This window comes from Gymnodraco acuticeps, unplaced genomic scaffold, assembly GCF_902827175.1.
Source record: "Gymnodraco acuticeps unplaced genomic scaffold, fGymAcu1.1, whole genome shotgun sequence".
NCBI lineage: Eukaryota > Metazoa > Chordata > Actinopteri > Perciformes > Bathydraconidae > Gymnodraco > Gymnodraco acuticeps.
The window spans coordinates 145967-168675 of record NW_022991565.1 but is presented as its reverse complement, the minus strand read 5'-3'; the positions used below and the strand labels follow the sequence as shown (position 1 = coordinate 168675).

General features: G+C 41.9%; 2 protein-coding genes across 2 annotated transcripts in view; one reads left to right on the top strand and one right to left on the bottom strand.

Annotated features, from left to right (window-relative positions):
* Window positions 1-4899, bottom strand: part of LOC117533571 — an 11293-nt gene extending 6394 nt beyond the window's left edge. The window contains exons 1-3 of the mRNA XM_034197398.1: window positions 4881-4899; window positions 4457-4526; window positions 1411-1702 (exon numbers count right to left, since the gene is read on the bottom strand). Coding sequence (XP_034053289.1) covers window positions 1411-1680 — 270 coding nt within the window. The 5' untranslated portion in view covers window positions 1681-1702; window positions 4457-4526; window positions 4881-4899. The remainder of the gene's footprint in view (window positions 1-1410; window positions 1703-4456; window positions 4527-4880) is intronic.
* A 129-nt stretch (window positions 4900-5028) lies between these two features.
* On the top strand, window positions 5029-19988 carry LOC117533562 (arginine-hydroxylase NDUFAF5, mitochondrial-like). The gene is given in 12 exon segments (XM_034197386.1): window positions 5029-5321; window positions 7365-7405; window positions 13165-13228; window positions 13360-13407; window positions 13714-13817; window positions 14676-14715; window positions 15585-15632; window positions 15634-15783; window positions 15985-16045; window positions 16439-16522; window positions 18880-18962; window positions 19628-19988. Coding segments are annotated over 12 exon segments (1023 nt in total). The 5' UTR covers window positions 5029-5108; the 3' UTR covers window positions 19715-19988.
* The last annotated feature ends 2721 nt before the right edge of the window (window positions 19989-22709 follow it).

Below are 22709 nucleotides of genomic sequence, written 5' to 3'. Positions count from 1 at the left end.
TTCCTTACAGAGCCCCTCCTCCATCACACACGAACGCGCACATGACCAATGAGGGCACGAGATAAGTTTGTGGACAGATGGAAGGCTGACAGGCAGGTAGGCCATCCAGTTATTTTAGCCGGGCCGGCTCAGATGATTGGTCGTGCTTTTTACAGTACTACGGCTCCTAGGGATGCCAGAAACTGACCATGATCAAAATCGAAAATCGGACAGCCCTGGCGAATAATAATCGATTATTCGACGCCCCCCCCCCCCCCCCGCAGGAGAAAAAAAAAAAGGGTTGCTGTTAACGTCGGTCTGTATAACGGAATTGTGCCAAAACTACGCCAACCGGCAGCGGAGGGAGACTCCCCCCCCCTTCACTGGAGAACTGCGCTAAACAGCTGATCACAACGTTCACACTCTGTGGTCACGAAGTACTCCACGCTTCCTCCAAGTTTACAGTAAAACAAACTGGTGGTGTGACCAATGGCCATTTACAATTATTAATACTATTACTATTATTAGCATTAGTCTATATTTTGGTTGAAACTAAGCCAGAAAAAAGCAAAACATAAATAATAATAAAAAATATATAAATTAAATCGAATTTTTAAAATCATTTTAGATTATGGAGACCGTAACGAATATTCGAATAATCGCTGGCCTCCCTAACGGCTTCCACAGATGACATTTTTGTTATGTATTTATTGTCAAAGCATTTCATGTATTAATTGCTATCGGGATGTTAAGAGCATTCCATGGAATATAACAAAAAGTGTTTCTGAAGTGAATTACCTACCCCACCTTTAACCAGGCTTTCATCTAAAGCTCTTGCTTCATTTTATAGTTTTTTTTTGTTGGTTTCCTCCTGCATGAAATCTATTGAAATGCATGCACATTTTCACACGAGCTACCTCTCTTAGTATCTGCCACATCTTTCCCCCTTTTCCATATCAATACTGCAACATATTTTATTGTTTTATTCTGAGTATGTTGTCATAGAATACTGTACATAGATTTTGGGATATCCAGATTAAATGTAAATTATTTTCTATATCTTAACATATAATAGTTTTTTGTTTTAAAATCTTTTTTTTGTTGTTTTTCTTACTTTTCTCTTCTTTACCTGTGTTTATGTTTATGTTATGGATTTTATTCACCTTACACATCAAGGCCAAATTCCTTGTATGTGTAAACCTACTTCTTATCTATTAAGTTGAATCTGTGCTCGGTTCTCCTCAGCCTGGATCAGTGAATATGAGCCTCAGAGACATCTACTCACCCTGTTCTATGACTCTGACCCCTCGTTCAGGCGGGCGGTCCTTTAGCTTTAACGTCTTTGCTCTTCACTGCTTTTCCTTTCTTCACTTCTTTCTCCACCTTCACCAGCTTCTCCTTCACTTCTTTCTTCTTCTTGCGCTCTGCCACCTTCTTGCTCTTCACACCCTCCTCATCGTCGTCTTCGTCCTCTGAGCTGGAGACGTTGTAGAAGCGCTTCAGGTCCTCGGTGGAGGTTTGGTTGATGGGTCGGCCTCTCTTGTCCACCGTGTATTTCTCCGTGAAGCGCTTGTCGTGAAACATGGACTGGAAGCGCTTGTCGATCTTGATCTTGCGTTCTCTCTCGGGCATCTCCCAAAACCTGGGGTCCTTCTGAACCCGGAGGAAACGCTCATCGCCGCCCTTCTTATTGGACGACATGGTGGCAAACTGAACGTGTCACCTGACCAATAGAGAAAGGACATATTGTTGGATTAGTCACATGGACAACAAGCACTACGCTTCTTTCTTATATCATGTGTATGAGCGCCTTTATCACAGAAGATTGTGTGTATTTAGTGCACCAAACGTTCAAGCTTATGATTATATAGCCGTACATTTAAGAGGTTATTGGAAAAAAGTATTGATTTAAGTAATGGTGAAAACTAGACAACAGTGATTCAAGAACTGAAAATAAATATATGTGTTTCTATAAACCTTGTTATAACACAAGCTAGCTAGTATTGATTATCCTCTACAAACGGTTAATGTACTGAAGATTATTGAGACATCATTAACTGTTTTAGGTCACTCCAGAACAACGTTTCTTAAACCTATGTTTTGTACTGTTTTTAGACATTTGGTTTGGAAATAATTAAGCAGTCTTGCTTGTCACATGAGTTTTAAACACCCCTCTTTTACATTTAACAAAATAAACTATTACTTGAAGACAATAAGGGGGGGGGGGGTATATTCAGATTAACCTAAATAAAGTAGCAATACATCAGTGTAAAGTTTGTTTGTTAGAGGTGAAATCCTGCATTCAAATATACTTTAAATAACTCAAGGTTCTTTATTGCCAAACTAACATAGCTACAGAGTAATTATGTCGTTGAAAATCTTAGAAACTGAAGTAAGAGTACTTGTTTTGCAGAATGACCCAAAATCAGCATCACATACAGTGGGGCAAAAAAGTATTTAGTCAGCCACCAATTGTGCAAGTTCTCCCACTTAAAAAGATGAGAGGTCTGTAATTTTCATTCTAGGTATACCTCAACTATGAGAGACAGAATGGGGGGAAAGAATCCAGGAAATCACATTGTCTGATTTTTAAAGAATTTATTTGCAAATTATGGTGGAAAATAAGTATTTGGTCAATAACAAAAGTTCATCTCAATACTTTGTTATATACCCTTTGTTGGCAATGACAGAGGTCAAACGTTTTCTGTAAGTCTTCACAAGGTGTTCACACACTGTTGCTGGTATTTTGGCCCATTCCTCCATGCAGATCTCCTCTAGAGCAGTGATGTTTTGGGGGCTGTCGCTGGGCAACACGGACTTTCAACTCCCTCCAAAGATGTTCTATGGGGTTGAGATCTGGAGACTGGCTAGGCCACTCCAGGACCTTGAAATGCTTCTTACGAAGCCACTCCTTCGTTGCCCGGGCGGTGTGTTTGGGATCATTGTCATGCTGAAAGACCCAGCCACGTTTCATCTTCAATGCCCTTGCTGATGGAAGGAGGTTGTCACTCCAAATCTCACGATACATGGCCCCATTCATTCTTTCCTTTACACGAATCAGTCGTCCTGGTCCCTTTGCAGAAAAACAGCCCCAAAGCATGATGTTTCCACCCCCATGTTTCACAGTAGGTGTTCTTTGGATGCAACTCAGCATTCTTTCTCCTCCAAACACGTCTAGTTGAGTTTTTACCAAAAAGTTCTATTTTGGTTTCATCTGACCATATGACATTCTCCCAATCCTCTTCTGGATCATCTAAATGCTCTCTAGCAAACTTCAGACGGGCCTGGACATGTACTGGCTTACGCAGGGGGACACGTCTGGCACTGCAGGATTTGAGTCCCTGGCGGCGTAGTGTGTTACTGATGGTAGCCTTTGTTACTTTGGTCCCAGCTCTCTGCAGGTCATTGACTCGGTCCCCCCGTGTGGTTCTGGGATTTTTGCTCACCGTTCTTGTGATCATTTTGACCCCACGGGGTGAGATCTTGCGTGGATCCCCAGATCGAGGGAGATTATCAGTGGTCTTGTATGTCTTCCATTTTCTAATAATTGCTCCCACAGTTGATTTCTTCACACCAAGCTGCTTACCTATTGCAGATTCAGTCTTCCCAAACTGGTGCAGGTCTACAATTTTGTTTCTGGTGTCCTTTGACAGCTCTTTGGTCTTGGCCATAGTGGAGTTTGGAGTGTGACTGAGGTTGTGGACAGGTGTCTTTTTATACTGATAACGAGTTCAAACAGGTGCCATTAATACAGTTAACGAGTGGAGGACAGAGGAGGCTCTTAAAGAAGAAGTTGCAGGTCTGTGAGAGCCAGAAATCTTGTTTGTTTGTAGGTGACCAAATACTTATTTTACCGAGGAATTTACCAATTAATTCGTTAAAAATCCTATAATGTGATTTCCTGGATTATTTCCCCCCATTTTGTCTCTCATAGTTGAAGTGTACCTAGGATGAAAATTACAGGCCTCTCATCTTTTTAAGTGGGAGAACGTGCACAATTGGTGGCTGACTAAATACTTTTTTGCCCCACTGTATGCATGCAACACTAGTAAAGAACACATTCATTACTAAAGTGTAGTACTTAAGTAAATGTATTTAAACCACTTATAATGGTTAAAATAGTTAGGTATTACTGAAGCTGTGGTTGGATCACTAAGTGAGCATGTAATGAACAACATAAACCCAGTCTTTTCACTGTGAGAAATATAGAGCCGTTTTGACTTCTGCTATCTAAAAATGAAATGTTAAAACTGAGTTAAATGCATGGTTAAATGTCAGAAATCCTGCGCTTTGCTTCAGTTTCAGTCAACATGTAAACAATATGTCCGAAATAGTGAATAGGAACAGTAACGGCGGGAAAACCAGACAGCAGCTGACAAATGCACACAACACTGAGCATGTATATGTAAACATATAATGAGAAATGTGTTTGAAACATCGTTTAAAAATAACAATAATCACAAAACTGTAGCCATACCTCTCTGGTCTTCCACTACACGTGTTTTCCCAGCATGCACCTCTTCCTTGACCTTTCTATGTTCCCGCCCCTTTGTTTGTAAGGAAAGCGAAGTGGGACAAAGGAGAGAAAACGCGCACGGAGAAATTCGATGGTTAAACACTTTAAAGCTAAAAGAAATAACAGAAAAATAAATCTCTATACATTTTACGTTGAGTTATTCAATTAGAAAAATATGTATTATATTTTCTTGTTCCAGCTTTCCCTATATAATGATGTTTGATTCATGTAATTGTAATTTAAAATACAGTACTTGGTGTTCTTGGAACCTGTCGACTTTTTCACTATTTTCTGCCATTTGATGGACTAAGGAATCACTCAAAAACATATAGTTGTAGTATATAGTAGTATATATCAAGTGCTTTACAAAGACATATGTACTCACATTTGACATACATTAATATCAGCATACATTTTAGTCAATTTCTTTAGTCCATTTCCAGTCAGTGAATCCAGTTCCATATTTTCAGTTGAACCCATTATAATCCAGCTCCACAGTTTCCCCTCCTCCCTCCTGAGGTCACGGTTGTGGAGGACAGCAGGAAATCAGTTGTTGTACAATGCTCTGATGTTCAGAAGATTTCTGCTTTAATTCTCGCTTTTAACCGGCACCATGAGCACCGGAGTGTGCCTCAGACTCCTCCAGACAGCTGGCTCTCCTTCCGCTGCCTCCTGCCGCAGATGGAGCCTGATCTCCGGCTGCAGAGGGATGTCTTCTGCGGGCAGAGGCTCCATGAATGTGTTCAACAGGGAGATGAAGAGGAGGCAGAAGAACTGGGCAGCTTCTCTGCGGGAAGGAAACCAGTACGATTACCTGAGGGACGAGGTAGGAGTCACAGAAATATTAAAAGTGCATATTGTTAGCTGTAATTGGCCCTTTAATAGTGTATATGTGACAGATATAAGATGGGTTGTTGTCGCATTACATTTTTGAATTTTTATATTACATTTATTTTCGATGTATTTATTTTTATTTTACAATATGTGTTACAAAACCTTTTTATAATCAGAAAAGAGCCAAAGACAGCTTAATGTTACCTAAGAAGCATGCATACAATTTACAAAATACACATTGTAACAGTTTTAAAGATATGCATATATTTTACTTTTTAGTTCTGTTGTATTTACTATTTTGAGATGATTATATCCTATGTTTACGTTTATTTATTTCCTACTATATTTCATTGTCACACTGTGTGCAATCATGCCTTGTTTACATGCTGCTGTGACGACAACAATTCTCAAATTGGGATCAATAAAGTATATCATATATTATATTTATACTGCATTTACGTGCTTTAAGTTGGTAAAAGTCACTGTCTTGGTGTCTTCTCCACCAGGATGCTTCTTAGAGGGACATATAGTGTAGGGATCGACCGATATGGCTTTTTCAAAGCCGATACCGATTATTAGTAATCAAGGAGACCGATAACCGATATTTGGAACCGATATACATTTGCAGTAAAATCAGAAGATCTTAGTGTCAAAAAGTAGAAGAACACAAACTCCAACACAACTTCTTTGAAATGCATTTAAGCATATATTATGTTTAATGAACTTTTAAACATCTTACAACTGGTTTCCTCTCTGTCCTTTTCTTTAGTGCAGCCATCTGCAATGAGTTAGAGAGAGAGACAAGAAGTGGGGCTGCAGGCTGAGATGCTTAACTAACAATAATGATTAATTTATTACATCAAAACAATGCCTGTCTATCTAGCATAACATCCCAATAAGCTGCAACTGCAAAACACTGCTAGCTAATGTTTTGCAAACTATTAAAAGTGAGGCTATTACAGTAGACCTAACGTTAGTCTAGTAGCCTCACTTCTAATATTTTGCGAAACATTTGCTAGATACATGTTGGCTAGCTAATGAGCTTCACATATCAACCTGAAAAACTGCGAGGCTCCACTCGCAGCCCAATCCCCCCCCACCCCCCACCCCCCACAGTTTTATCCCCGAGTTTATTTGATTAAAAAAAAAGACCGATAATCGGTCAAATGCGGATTATCGGCCGCGATATTTTCGGCCTGGCCGATCGGTCGACCCCTAATATAGTGTCTGAATCTGACAGACTTGGTTGCGAGATACTAACTAGAATGAAATGAATGAATACTCGTGAATAGATTTTTCCTATTTTGTACCCGTGATCCTTTGATCCCTTGTAAACAAAGTAAGTAAGTAAATATGTCAAACATGCATTCATTTGTAAAATATATATGTCATTATTATGGGAATTTAAAAAATCTTCACACCCAACTTAGATCCCAATGTGTACAAACTTTAACATTTTTCTAATCAAACACACCATTTCAATAAAGTGATCTACTGTATGGCACTATATACTGTACTGTATTGAGGTTTTTATGGACTAAATGAGTCCTTGCTAATGTTGGGAAATCTTGAGAAAAATACAAATCTGCAAGAAACATTTGAATTACTGTTTCAAGTTTATTTATATATTATAAATATGATTACATAGTATTTCATTTCAACAACAAGGCAATATAAAGCACTTTACATTAGAGATGGACTTTTTATTAATCCCCGTGGGGAAATTGTTTCTTTGCATTTGACCCATCCTAGTGTTAGGAGCAGTGTGCTGCCATTTTGAACGGCGCCCGGGGAGCAGTGTAGGGAACGGTGCCTTGCTCAGGGACACCTCGGTAGCACTTGGTCTTGCCGGGACTTGAACTGGTGACCTTCCAGTTGCCAAGCCAAGTCCCTATCGACTTCGCCACCACCGCCATTAACCATCAAAAGAGTTCAAATGCAAAGAAACTCATTATAAAAGCACATTTAAATACGATAAGAAGCTGTCATTAAATACAAATTGAATCAGTGACTCTTTTGCCCTTTCTCCCTGCAGGTTGGCGGTCGAGTGGCTGATCGAGTGTACGACATTGCGAGGTGGGTTTATTCTGGGACAGATTATTTCTTATCAAACACACACTTCCTACTGTAAGAAATTAAAATCAATATATTATGTGAATATTAAATAAATACACCGTTTTATTTTGAAAAGCTTTATTTTGAAGGAAAACCCGGTTGTTTACATTACGTCACTTCCGGGTTCACGTTATCTTTGTTTTCAGCCGTTAGAATTGACCAAATAAAAAGTCATGAATGAGAATATGAGGAGAAAAGGTGTGTGGAGTTATACAACAAACACACAACGTCTAAATCCTCTGATTTGATGCGAAATAAATCCAGAGGAACGAAGCCGGGTGGAAGACCCGCCCATCGTCAAAGCAGCCAATGAGAAGAGGAGAAAGGAATCAGATATACACACGGTGCACGCGGTTCTATTTCGCCCTCTAAGGCTATCGCTATTGGGTAATCCCCCTGCGCACTGAAACACTTGTAGTCCACGCCCACCCGCAAGGTGGGCGCCACCCTCGGGCTCCCTTCCGGTATAAATAGGAAGGAGGCCCGACAATCTGCTCCCTCTTTTCTTCAGCAAACCACGTTACTGAAGCACAGAGACATTTCAATTACAGAGTCAACCATGAGCAACAACTGTGTTCGAGATTGTCCCTCATGTGGCTAAGGATACATCATGAGCTACGACCAACACGCAATGTGCGAATCCTGCCTGGGGCCAGAGCACGCGTACGCGGCTCTCAGCCAGCAGGTCGCATGCTCACACTGTGCCCGTCTCCCCTCGGCCGACAGGAAGCGAAGAGCGGACGCTCTCGCTGCTGCGACCGAGGAGGACGATTGGCCCGTCCAGGCTTTCGAGCACGTGGACGGCAGCATGTCCCTGGAGCCGAGTGCCGGGCAGGAGTCGGACGACTCCTACCCCGTCTCCCTCCACGGTTCTAGGTGGCATCATGGTGGAACTGCCGGAGATCATCTGCAAGGCGGCCGCCTGCAGAGGTCTCCCCGTTCCCCTAGGTCGGGAGAGGTGTGCTCTGGACGACATGGCCGGAGTTTTTTTCCCGGGTGCAGACGGTCAGGAGTGATCCGGTCTGGCCGCGCTTCAGGAGGTATCAGGAGGGGGGCGGCGGCAAACCCAAGGACCCTGAGGGCTCCGGTGTACACATTTGTTCCCTTCACCAAGGTGGAGGGGTTCACAGATGATGGTTTCCCAACCACCCTTTCTCTGGAGCCGAGCCTGACGGCGTTCTTTGGGGTTAGACAGGCCAACATGATCGCCGGACGGCGCCCTATGTTGGCCTCCACCAGGGACCAGTATGTCGCCCGCCAGGCTGACCGGGCGCATCAGTGTGCTTTTCAGGCGTCGGCGAACAACATCGCGTTGCTCTCCAACTCGGTGGTGACGCTGATGGAGCGGTCCACCACCTTGGCTGCGGATGAGGCGGAGGAGATCAGCAAGGCGGCCAGCACGGCGCTCACGATGTGCGCGTCCGTTGCTGTCTCCCAGGCAAGGATCGCTGCGTGGATGACGCCGATTCAGCGCCACCTCTGGCTGCAGCAGGCGTCTGTCACAGAGCCGGCCATGAAGGTATTACTGGACGCTCCGATCAGCCCAGACGGGCTGTTCGGACCCCAGTTCCTCTCCATGGAGGAGTCCATGAAGGCGGCTGCGGAACAGGCGGACGACATCCGCCAGCACGTTAGCTGGCTCCAGCCTGCGGGTGCATGTGCGCCCGCTCTCAGTGTTTCTCAGAGTGGCAGTGCGTGTGTCTGATGGACAGATGGATGAGCAGGCTGATCAGCAGAGGGTACACCCTGCAGTTCGCCTCCCCCCCACAGTTCAATGGGATACAGGAAACACTCCTGTCATCCCAGGAACAGTGTCTTGCGCTCCAGTCAGAGCTGCGGGAACTCCTGTTGAAAGAGGCTATTTCCAGGGTTCCTCAAGGGAAAAAAAAATCAGGGCCATTACTTATATTTGCTTGTCCCGAAAAAGACAGGGGGAATGCGACCCATCCTCGATCTGTCAGCTTTCAACGAGGCAATAATGAAAAGGCCTTTTCACATGCTGACGATCAAACAGGTGCTAGAGTGTGTTCACCAGGGAGACTGGTTCACCTCTATAGACCTAAAGGATGCATACTTCCACGTACCCATCATCCCACAACACAGGAAATTCCTGCGGTTTTCATTCCAGGGAATATCGTACCAGTACAACAGTCTGCCGTTCGGTTATTCCCTGGCTCCTCGCACCTTTTCAAAGTGTGTAGAGACGGCGCTGCACCCGCTACACAGAGGCGGGATGAGAGTACTGTTTTACCTGGACAACCTGCTGTTGCTGGCTCGCTCCAGGGAGGAAGTTGCTTTACAGACGGTACAGCTCGTATCGCATCTGTCAAAGCTGAGTTTCGTAATAAACTCGAAGAAGAGCTGCCCTCTTCCCTCCCAGAGTATTATTTACCTGGGTGTGGAATTAAACTCAGCCCGCATGAGAGCGCGACTCTCGCAGCAGAGAGTGGAGGCACTGATAGCTCTCCTTCGACGAGTCACACCCCGCAGCGTGGTGACAGCCCTCTCCGTGATGCAGCTGCTTGGCATGATGGCAGCCGGTCACATGGTGATTCCCCTGGGTCTCCTTCACATGAGGAGACTCCAGAGGTGGTTTATTCGCCTACGCATCGACCCCGTGCGACAGAAGAGGCGCATGGTGGCCATCCCTCCTTCCGTGGGTTCAGACTTAACCTATTGGAAAAGTCCCCACGTCCTGTCAGCGGGTGTGGCCCTGGGCAGAGTTACGTCACACATCTCGGTGTTCACAGACGCATCTCTCTCAGGGTGGGGAGGAACGTGCATGTCGCAGGCAGTGGGGGGACAGTGGCCGGCTCACATGTCCCTCCACATAAACGTGCTGGAATTGCTCTCCGTACGGAGAGTAATTCAGCATTTTGCCCCATTGCTGCAGAATCAGCATGTGTTGATTCGCACAGACAACAGAGCCGCGGCAGCCTACATCAATCGCCAGGGCGGAGTACGCTCAGCGCAGCTTCTGAACACAGCCAGGCGGCTGTTGATCTGGGCGCGCGCACACTTGCTCTCCATCAGAGCAATGTATGTTTTCGGCGAATTGAACAGAGGGGCAGACCTCATGTCCAGAGAAGGTCCTCGCCAGGGGGACTGGAGCCTCCATCCCGAGCTGATCTCCCAGGTTTGGAGCCGGTTCGGGAGAGCAGAGGTGGATCTGTTCACCGCACGCGGGAACGCGCAATGCGCCCTCTGGTTCTCCCTGACAGCGCAGGACCACCCCCCCCTGGGGGTGGACGCGTTCGCACATCGTCAATGGCCCAGGGGACTGTTGTACGCTTTCCCACCAGTCCCGCTGATCCCCTCGGTTCCTGGACCGAGTGCAGGACTGTCAGTGATCCTAATTGCCCGGGAGCGCACGGGCGCTTCCTGGTTTCCATGCCTACAGTGTACGCTGTCAGGCAGACCGTGGGAAATTCCGTGGCGCGGGGACGCTCTCTCGCAGGTGGAGGGAGCGATCATCATTCACCCAGTGATAGGCCAGCACTTATGGGCATGGCCCCTGAACAGGAACACTTAGAGGGGTTGGGCCTCTCTCAAGATGTTGTACGTACCATTCAGGGAGCCAGGGCCGCGTCTACCAGAGCGTCCTCCACAACGTCCTCCACAGCCAAGTGGACAGCGTTCCAGCGTTGGTGTGTAGAAAGAAGCCTGGACCCCATTACGTGCCCCCTGCCTCACGTGCTGTCATTCCTCCAGCTGTTGTTGGACAGGAATTTGGCCTTCAACACAATCAAGGTATATGCGGCTGCCATATCATCTTGTCACATGGGTTTCGGGGTTGGGACGTTGTTCAGTCACCCCCTGACTAAACGTTTTCTTCGAGGAGTACGAAGACTCAGACCTGTGTCACGCGCACTGGCGCCTCAGTGGGATATGTGGCGCGCACGGCAGCCTTGCGCCGTTCTCAGCGCCTGTTTGTGCACTATAGAGAGCGCTCGATCGGGCAACCTCTGTCTGCACAACGGCTGTCACACTGGCTGTGTGAGGCTGTCTCACAGGCATATGTCTCCTCTGGGGTGGATCCCACGGAGAACATCAATGCGCACTCCACCAGGAATTCTGGAGGAATTTCCTCCTCCACGGCTTTGCACGGAGGAATGTCATTTGCACTGCTGCATCTTGGTCTTCCCCCTGTTCATTTATTCAATTTTATTTGAGGGATGTCTCGCATTCCTCTCTGACACACCCTGTACTGAGTGTCCTGTCAGAGTGAGGGACGTCAGGGATCCAGCTGTGCGCCTCTCGCCTGCCTTTCGGCACGCGGAGAGCGCCTCCTTGTTCCCTCTTATAGGAGGGATGTTCCTTTTCCTCTGACACATTTTGTACGGAGTGCCTGGTCAGAGTGAGTGACGTCTGGGATCCAGCTGTGCGCTCTCCTGCCTGTCTGACACGCAGAGAGCTGCTGTTCCCCCTCTTTTGTCTCTGGGCAAAGTGTGACCTTCGTCTCTACTTTCTCACAGCGGCAGGTATGTTTTGTTCCCAGCCTTCGTCCCCTTATGGAAAATATTCATGTTTTGCTATGTTCCAGGGACTGTGATGCGCCATTACGCATGGCACAACAGGCAGGGGGTGTTATTGAGCAGGTGTGTCTGTGCTTCTAGTGCCGGGCGGACCCAGTGGGGCGCAGACTACATCATGCTTCGCCCTTAACCCAATACAAGTGTTTCAGTGCTGCGCAGGGGGATTACCCAATAGCGATAGCCGTAGAGGGCTACACCAATACTCATAGAAGCTGGAGTTACAGTAGGTAACTTCAGATTCTCGCTCTCTTCACCTCTATGTACACAGCTGTGTTTACTACCTGTTTGTTCCAATACAACGATATTTTATTAAAATTACTCCTTTGAACTTTCCGAGATTCCGTTCGTCTCCTTTTTAACTCTCTCCTGGACTTGGAAATAAAGAACAGATCATCACGACCAGTGTTGGGACTAACGCGTTACAAACTAACGCGTTACTGTAACGCAACTACCTTTTGCGGTAACTAATAGCGTTACTAGTTACCTATTCCCATTCAGTAACGCCATTATAGTTACTGTGATTTAAATGGGTGCGTTACTGCGTTACATTATGTGATCTAACTGAACCGAATCTCCCTGCGGATGTAACTTACAGGCGATTACAGTTATGTCCTCTCACAGTACCATGGAAAAGGGAAAGTGACCAGAGAGGAGTGATGATTGGTTAACGCGGGGGAACATTTCAGGGTAAGCCAATCAGAGACAGAGTTGGGCGGGTCTTGCCTTATGGGGAAAATACACAGACACACAAACACTTGCTAACACACACACGGCAACGCCCACCACCAGCACACACACACACACAATGGCAGATGCAAGTATCAGCGGGAGCAGCAGCGCATTTCCAACTTCGAGATATAACCACTATTTTCAATTTGCGGGGATAAAGGACGCACAAAATATTATGGTCAAATGTAAACTGTGTGCACGACAGAAAGCATTGTCTTACTGTGCCACAGAACAACACAAAAACTTGTATTTGTATTGTTATTATTTTTAAAGTAAAGTAACTTGTTACTAGTTACTTTTATAATTTAGTAACTAATAAAGTAACTCGTTTTTTGAGAGCAGTAACTATAACTATTACTAGTTACTTTTAAAAAGTAACTTGCCCAACACTGATCACGACACAGGTTTTCTTTCCTCTCTCTCTTCTCAAACGTTGTCCCCTCTGTCTCCTCTCAGGACGTTTCCTCTGGCTCTGGACATCGGCGGTGGAAAAAGTCACATTGCAGAACATCTAAACAAGGTAAGTGTGTTAATGTTGGTCATAACGTGTTATTTAAAATGCTCTCAGTGTCAAAAATATCGTCTTTATTTGAGTTAAATACTTTCAGCCTCAACTGACTTCTTGTCTTTTTTCGCTTGTTGTCGTTTCAGGAGTTTGTGGAGCGTTTGTTCCTGACGGACATCTCAGAGAAAGCTCTGGTGAGGGTTGAAAGAAATCATCTGATAATCTGGTCGTTCTTGAAGTCGCTGAGAAATTAGAAATAATAAAAACCGTAGTTAAAAGGGTTCATTTGGGAGAATTAAGCATGGATAAAAATGGGTAGTAGATGCATAAAATGCAAATATGAGCACAATATGTCCTCCTTAAGTTAAAATATGAGTGAACCCTGGTGAATATGATCACTTAGCATCAGTTATGGACTTAAAACAGTAATTACTGATGAGGGCAGATGTTGTTTGTACTCATACATGATCCTGATCTAAATGTGTTTTATGTCTCTTCAGAAACAGAGACGACAGACTGAGATCCCGACTCATCACGTTCTCGCTGACGAGGAGTTTCTGCCCTTTAAAGAAAACACCTTCGACCTGGTGGTGAGCAGCCTGAGGTGAGCAATACATGACTTTAATAGTTATCATGTTTTATATGTTGGTTCAGGGTTTTCACACATTTAAGGAACATACGTTGTCTTTAATTGTACTAAATACAAGATTCAAAGGTTTTATTGTCATACGCACAAAGCTACAGTGTAGAAATGGCAATGAAATTATTCTGACCCGAGCTCTTCCAACAATGCAACATATATAATACGATACAAAATAAAAAGTAGTGCAAAAAGTATATATATATGTCAATAGAATATGGGATATGTACAAGAACAGAATATGAAATTAAATAATGTAAATCAAGACAGAATGATATACGGTTAATTACAAGTCAAATTATCCACTTTATATTAATCCTGTATTTTTTTCTATTGAGATTTTTTTTCAAATTGTGCAAATTAAACATACAAACTGTACCATAAACCTAATGGTGATCCTAGCTGTCGATCCTATTTTCTAAAAAGACCACCACTGTACTGTACCTAAAATAACACAAAAACAGATAATGTAAAATGTATTATCTTTTCGATTTACACACGGCATCTATTGCACGTCTGTCCGTCCTGGGAGAGGGATCCCTCCTCTGTTGCTCTCCCTGAGGTTTCTCACATGTTCCCTTTAAACTGTGCGTTTTCTCCGGAAGTATTTCCTTGTACGATGTGAGGGTCTAAGGACAGAGGGTGTCGTATTGTCATACTGATATTCTGTACACACTGTGAAGTCCACTGAGACAAATGTAACATATGTGATATTGGGCTGTATAAATAAACATTGATTGATTGATTGATTGATTTATTTATTGATTGATTGAACTTCACACCATAGTAATGTCATCTCACTTGTCCTCTCTCCTCTTTCAGTCTGCACTGGATCAACGACTTGCCTGGAGCTCTCAGACAGGTGAGGATAAACATAAGAAACTCTACTTATACAAGTGTTTTATTTACATGTTTAAAGGCGAATACATTTTTGTGTGTCTGTTTGCCTTCTGATGATCTTCCACTAGAGGTCGTTGTTTCCACTATTTTAAAGTATAATTAGGCCGATTCGAACAGGACAACATTTGGTCATCTTTGTTGTTTTCCTATGGTTTATCTCTTCTTGATCTTAGCTCACTTCACGAAATGGTGGAAGGCCCTCTGTCTCATTCAAAAAAGTTTAAAAGCCTTTAATAAGCCTTTAATTAAAGCTGTTTTTTAACAAAGTGCCTTGGACATTTCTTCTTGTTTACACTTTTGTGTTCCCCATTGAACTTGTTTTCACTGTCTCTACACGTGTTTGAACTAATGAGCTCTCCGAATCTTTTCTTTCTGATGTTTAATTCAACTGTATGTTAACACCTTTATTCATAAGGATGCAATTGTAATTGATTTCCCTTTAATTTACAAGAAGACTCCAGTGTGTTGGCCTTTTTTTTCTTTGCTGATGTGTTCAGCCTCAACATGTATATATTTTTGATTTGATTTGGTTTATTTTGAATGTGTAGAACAATAATACAAAATAATAGTAATAATAAAATGATTTATTATACTATACAAACTTAAGCAGTGTCAAATTGATAAACAAAAATATTACTGACTCTAAATAATATATAAACAAATGATCTACTTAATGACACATCCGAAAAGGGGTTTACACTTATGTAATCCCACCCCTTCTCTTCACTTAGCATATAACAGTGATAAGTCCCGGGTCAATTGGTGAGTTCATAGAGAAATAGGCAGTTTGTATTAACAGTATCTGTTTCCTCCTCCTCCTCCTCCTCTCAGATCCACCAGGTGCTGAAGCCGGACGGGGTGTTCATCGGGGCGATGGTGGGGGGGGGAGACGCTATACGAGCTGCGCTGCTCCCTCCAGCTGGGGGAGACGGAGAGGGAGGGAGGGTTCTCCCCCCACGTCTCCCCCTACACCGCCGTCACTGACCTGGGGAACCTGCTGGGTCAGACCGGATTCACCATGCTCACTGTGGTGACACACACACACACACACACACACACTTACTTACTTACTTACTTACTTACTTACTTACTTACTTATACATACAAACACACACACACACACACACACAAATTAAAATAAATGGCATTCTTTTTTATTTGACATACATTAAGATTACATAAAGTCATACATTAAAAACGAATTATTCACTTTTCTGTCTTTCTGTTTCAGGACACAGATGAAGTTCAGGTTCATTATCCAGGAATCATTGAAGTCATGACCGACCTACAAGGTATGACCTCCTCTCTGTTAATGTGCGACTCAATTAGTTCATCAAAAGCATACAGTGTGAAACTCTGTGAAAACGAGGATGATATCAACGCTGTTAATGTGTCAAACCTTTTGGTGTCAAGTTTCACACTTATTTCATTTTAGTTTGCTTATGTGGGGCTAAATGTAAGCTCTTTAAGTAGTATTTAAGAGCTCTTTAAACCTTCTACTTTTGAGGAACTTTCAATGTTTGTATATCGTTGACATTGTCATTTGTAGAATTATAGTTGTTTCAATAGCACTTTATTCCAATCTGTCAATTACATTTCATACATCTCTGTTTTTCAGTCGTCTAAACCAGATCTGGCAACTTTTATTCTACATGTTTTGCAATGTTTATATAATTATTCTGCAGGTATGGGTGAGAGTAACTGTGCGTGGAACAGGAGGTCGATGTTAAACAGAGACTCAATACTCGCAGCAGCAGCTATTTATAAAGGTGAGTGTTAAAGCTGCTACGCCTCCCTTTAACAATAAAACACAATATAATAATAATAATAATACATTTTATTTTTAGGCGCCTTTCATGACACCCAAGGACACCGTACAATTTGTTGAAAAAAAATATATATATATCACAGATTAGTCTCCAGCTTTACAAACGTGTCATTCCTTCATTCATGCATTTATACATGTCTGCACTACAGATATATTCAGATTCACAATACTCTATTGTCCATTACATTTACATAAAATGGAAATGTGTCATTGGCACCGGCAAATAAAACAACACTCACGACCACACACATACAGTTCACACACAATACTCACAAAAAAAGCATCATATAGTCTTTTTACTTTAACCCATAGAGCTCCATTGTTGTCCAAAAACTATTAAAACACATACTTTTAGATTGGATTGTGCAAAGTACACTGCTTCCAACCAGTCTTTCGAGTCTTCTGGCCAATCAGAATCAAGATTGTTGCCGGAAGTCCCCACGGAGAATAACTACGGTAGAACTACTCTTTATACATCCATGGGTACAACTTCACATTAAATGCCATTTTCTTAATGTCTTTCGTTTTTGTAAAGCACTTTGAATTGCCTTGTATTGAAAGGTGCTATATAAATACATTTGCCTTGCCTTCACATACAAATGAACACATAATGAAATATGACCCCCGGTTTGATGATTGACAGGTCACAGAACAATGGGGGCTATCTACCCTACCCACAATTCACACAGACAAGTTCAGCTGTCAGAACAAAGTGAAAAACAAACAATGGCATCAAATATTATGAATATGTCGGGTAGTAATAGATGTATTTATTTTCTTCTCAGAGTGTACCAGAATCCGTAGTTTATATGTTAGTATTTCTAAAAATCTCCTGGGGGAGAATCCCCCCTGACCCCCCTGCTGGGGATGGGCTTTCAGCATGTGGGCCTTTTGACAGTTCAGCTTTGAGTCCATCATCTCATTAAACCTTTTTTAAAGAATACTTTAGTTCTGTGAAGAGATATATCCACTGTACTTCACTTTAATTAATATTGTATGCTGAAAAGCGTATATATATATTACAGCACGATCTTTTGTTGAATAGATTTGAGTGGTTCAACATTTCGGGTCGCGATTTATTGACTAAGGAAAAAGTGGGGTCCCGAGGCCTGACCAGTTGAGAACCACTGCTCTAAGTCATACAGATGTTATCAATGTTGGCTGCACAGTGTAATTTAAGCATTAATTAAACAGTTAGTGTTCAGTTTTTATGAATGGTGCAAATGTGTTGGAGCAGAGAGACACATTTTTGCGATATGTTAAAAATAGGAAATATATAACATTGGGTCTGATTTATTCTTGAAATAAGATTCCATATTTAGGTGTTTCTTTATTTCTGACACTTCTGTTCTCATTCTCCCACAGTGTTGACCTTATTAAGCCTGATCTGGTGTTATGGTTCCTCAGTATGCACACTGACACATCAGCCTCAAATACTCACATGTCTGCCGCTGTTTGAACTCTGCTGGTTTAACTTCCTCTATTGAAGTGTTTCTTCTCATGGTTTTTGCTTTGCATTCTCAAATGATATCAGGTTTCAGTCGTGAAGAAGTACTCAGATCTTTGAGTAGAAGTGCAACAATACTATGTTACATGTAGAAATCCTGCATTCAAAACTTCTTTCAGATACAAGTACAACATAAAAACATCAAAGTAGGAAAAATACTCAACATGCAGAATACCATTTCAGAATATTATATTGCTGTATTATAGTTATTAAAGCATTCATGTGTTCATTAGTTTCATTGTTGCAGCAGCTACATGTGGAGCTCATTTACCTTATGTATGTACTGCCGGGTAGTTTCATTAATTAAAGACATTATTTTGTATTTATTTATATTTTGTATAAATAATCTTTATCTGCAAACTAAATGTGTTGGAAAAAGTACATTTCCTATTTTCTGTTCACTTAATAATTTTGTAGCCATTGACGTGTGCTTATTTATCTTAATTGTATTACTAACTTATAACTAATTTTTCTATATATTTAATATGTTTATTATTTATCTTTTTATTGTCTGCTTTCAGAATCTGATCAGGATGAAGTATAGTTGCTTTAAATGGAGCTTCTTAAGTATCTGAACATTTTACTGAAGTGCAGTACTTTTGTACATGAAGTTACTTTCAGCTCACTGTCAGCTTTAATGGTCAAACTCATCTTTGTGCTGGTTAGCCTCCTGTAGCTTAGCACAAAGACAGGAAGCAGAAGCAAACTGCTAGCTTTGCTTCATGAAAAGTCAAATAAAACACCAATGTTTTTGCTTCCTTATTGCATGTGTTTATGTGTGTGTGTTTCAGAGATGTACGGCAGTGAGGACGGGTCGGTGCCGGCCACCTTCGAGATCCTCTACATGATCGGCTGGAAGCCTCATGAGTCTCAGGTGTTCACAATAATAATAATAATAATACATGGGACTTTTATAGCGCTTTTCATGAAACTCAAAGACGCTTTGACAGTTAAGAAAAATAAAGACAAGAGAAAACACAAGAGGAACACAAACACAGTGCTCCTAAAGGTTGTTGTTAATAGTTTATTTGTCTTTATTCGTGATACTAAGCACTAGGGATGCACCAGTCTGATAGAAAGTATCGGTCGGACGCTGGCCAAAATCACTGGGCATTGTCAATATGTAATATTTTACACTGGAATTATAATTGATTTGTTATACTAAATACTCTATACTTTATATAATATATAAACTTTGGCACATGGTTGCAGATTAAATGTATTTTTGACTTCTTAAATGGTGCTATAAAAGGAAGCAGAAAAATGCCATTTTAGTTTGGTGTTGTTGTACTACAACTCCCAGAGTTCAACTGTCTTTATCAAACTGTATGTGCATCATTATGATATTCCTTCAAATGTTTATTGACTCGTATATATGCCAAATACTTGTTTTCTGTTTATTCCAAATAACCAAAAATGTACGCACCTTTATCAGAAACAATCACTGCTGTGTCTTATCCATCAGATGCATGAGCAGAGGAGATATGTTGTCAAGAAAAGCGATTTAATTGTTTACATTTGGTTTGTTTCTCTTTTCAGGCCAAACCAGCGAAGCGAGGCTCGGCCAACGTGTCGTTTGCGGATCTGTCGCAGATCGGCCAGCCGCCCAACACCACCAAGTCCTAGAAGCATCTGAGCTAATTAACAACTGCAGAGTGTAAATAATATATTTTATTTAATCAACTAGGGTAGGCGATGTGTTGTAGTACTATTGTCTGGAATAAAGAACAGCATTTCCTCTTGCAGGAAAATGTACTTTGAGAAAACCAGAAGCAGTGACTTGTTGATGTTTTAAATACCAGCTGATGTAATGAGATCAGACCTTTATCAATCAGAGTGAAACAGAGGAGATAGGAGTTCCCGCAGGGATAAGAATACAAATAAAAGATACCGAATTTTCTTTTTATCTGTGTTTTTGGTGCATACATAAAACAAAAGTCTAAACACGGATATCTTAAGAAAACTATAATAACGTACAAAATATAGCAATATTACATCGAATATGGTTGAAATATACAGTATGTATACCCGTAGAAATAAAATAGGAATAATACAGTATCAATAGAGTATCTAAGGAATGCAGTAGGGTAGTGTGAGTACAATATGTGCACATTGTACATAATGTGCTACATGGTTAAGCTGTACTGAAAAAACATGTATACAGTATAATAATATTCAATGGTTAGACTAACAGATCTAATTTCAGTCAAATTGAGTGAAAGAGAAATAGTGCAAATCACTTTATTAAATATTTCAGCAGCAGATGTCCTGTCTCTCAGTGACAGACATTTTTTTGTTTTAAAGGGCCCATGTCATGCTTTTCTGGTTATTACCCATCCCCTTTTGTGTTATGAAGGTTTTTATGCATGTATTGTTTGTAGCCTTTATTTAACCAGGTGAAAGCCCCTTGAGATCAAAATATCTCTTTTTCAAGGGTGACCTGCAGCACAATGTAAACGGTCACAAACCCTCAAAGTACACCCTGTAGCGAGTAAAACTCTAACACAGAAAAGACCTGTCTGTGCTGCCCCAGAACGCCTCGTTGGAGATTTCTCTTTTTCCATTGTTTGCTTCCTGGGTACTGTGACGTGTGAACACCCAAATCAACAACAAATGGACCAATCTGCAGAGCACCTCACACATCAGGATCCCTTGGCTAACTAAGGGAGTCCCATTGACTTGGATAGAGATCCCTGAACGCTGGTAATAGACGAGTTGGGATAGCGGGGAAATTCTCTCCGTAGACCCATTCTCACAGCGTTATAAACCTTTTTCTTACTCAATATCAAACCACACTTATTGTTTTTACCTCGGCTGTGAGTGTTTGTGTGTGCTCAGGATGAGTTTCGCTTGTTCTCGCTGTATCGCCGACCCGGAAACCTGTCCGCTCCTCGCAGCAGCAACGAGCCTCGCAACGTCCCGACCAATCAGAGCACACTGTGTGATATGTTGAAAAAGTGTTTTAGTTTACAATCTTTTGTTTAGTATAGCTTAAAGGGGCTCTATTCTGATTTGTTGGGTTCTCCCTTTCCTGTAGTGTGTTATACAGGTTTTTGTGCATGTAAATGGTCTGCAGAGGCTGAAATCCCTGTGTTCCCTCCAGAGGCACTTTCTCTGGGAAAGAGCTTTTTGAACATTAAAGCATCACATTACAGTAGACGTACAAAATACAAATGTGAACCTGAAAATTAGCATAATATGAAAAATAAAAATAATAAAAACATTTGAGTTAACAGGCTCTTTCGGTAAAATCTAGCCCGGACAAATATGTAACTTGTTTCTTAGGTTTGCCTGTTTTTTTTTCTAAATATAGAAAAACTATAAATGAAAACCATGAGAAAATCAATTGTCCAGCTTGTCAAGGCTGTTGGGTCAATAAATGTGTAACTACTTTCTGCTTTTCAGCTGATCCTGAACAAATAACAGCGCTGCCGGGCACGAATGCTACACTGCCCTGTCCTCATAAGAAAGGAGATGTAAAATGGAGTTGGTTTAACCAGCATAATGGTAAACTGCCTCTTGTCACTATAGAAAAGGGCAAAGTGAACGTCATTGAAAAACGCTTTGCTTTTGGATCAGATAATTCACTGGTGATAGAAAACGTTACACACTCTCTTGAAACAATGTGTTTTTGTAATAACTACTATATATATTTGAATGTAATGAAGGATCCTAACATGGTGCATCCTGAAGCTGGATATAAACCAGTCAAACAGAGGAACAAGGGACTGGGTAGTGACTCAGGACAGGAGGGAACCACTGCAGAACCAGAGAACTTGTTACTTGTTAGACGGTTTTATCCAAAGCGACTTACATACTCAATTTGGGGTGAGGTGTCTTGCCCAGGGACACAACGACATGCTGACTGCAGTGGGGTTTGAACCTGTGCTCCCCTGATCCCAACACCAACGCACTGCGCCACAGCCTCCCTGTACATCTGATTTGTATCCACTTGAGCTTTTTTACCTGTGTTTATGTTGTTGCCATCCTTTATACTGAATCAATGAAGGTGAATGGTTGCTCAGAAAAAGTCCTAAAGAATCCAACTGGGTTCAATAGCTGGATCATTCCTGTTCTTCTTCTGCAGTGGAGTGAGATCTCGTTGTTGTTGTTGTTGTTGACTTGCATAACAACAAATGTTAGTTTACAAGAAGTAATTGATACCCTAACAATTGATTCATACCTGCTGATGACAAATAAATCCTGGGGTCTACAAAAGTGAATGTGTTTCATGCATCTGATTTGTATCCACTCAAGCTTTTTTACCTGTGTTTGCCTTAGTTTATGCTGTTGCCATCATTTATACTGAATCAATTAAATATTTTGCGAGAAAGGTCAAACTTTAGGAATACAGAGCAGTTCTTATCATGCCATAACCATAGCCGTGGAGGCAGTGCAAACTAAAATATAATATTGGTGACAAAAAACAGAGCCATCAGTGCAATTGTTACATTCTAATTTCTTTGATATTGTAGGCGTCAATTATCTATTTATTAAATGTGAATACTTTTATGTACATATTGTGTTTACAATTGTACATAATTTGACTGTAACACTATGGTGTTTTCAATTGAATGCACTTTATACAATAACGTGGTCAGTGCTACAATAACAGTGAGTC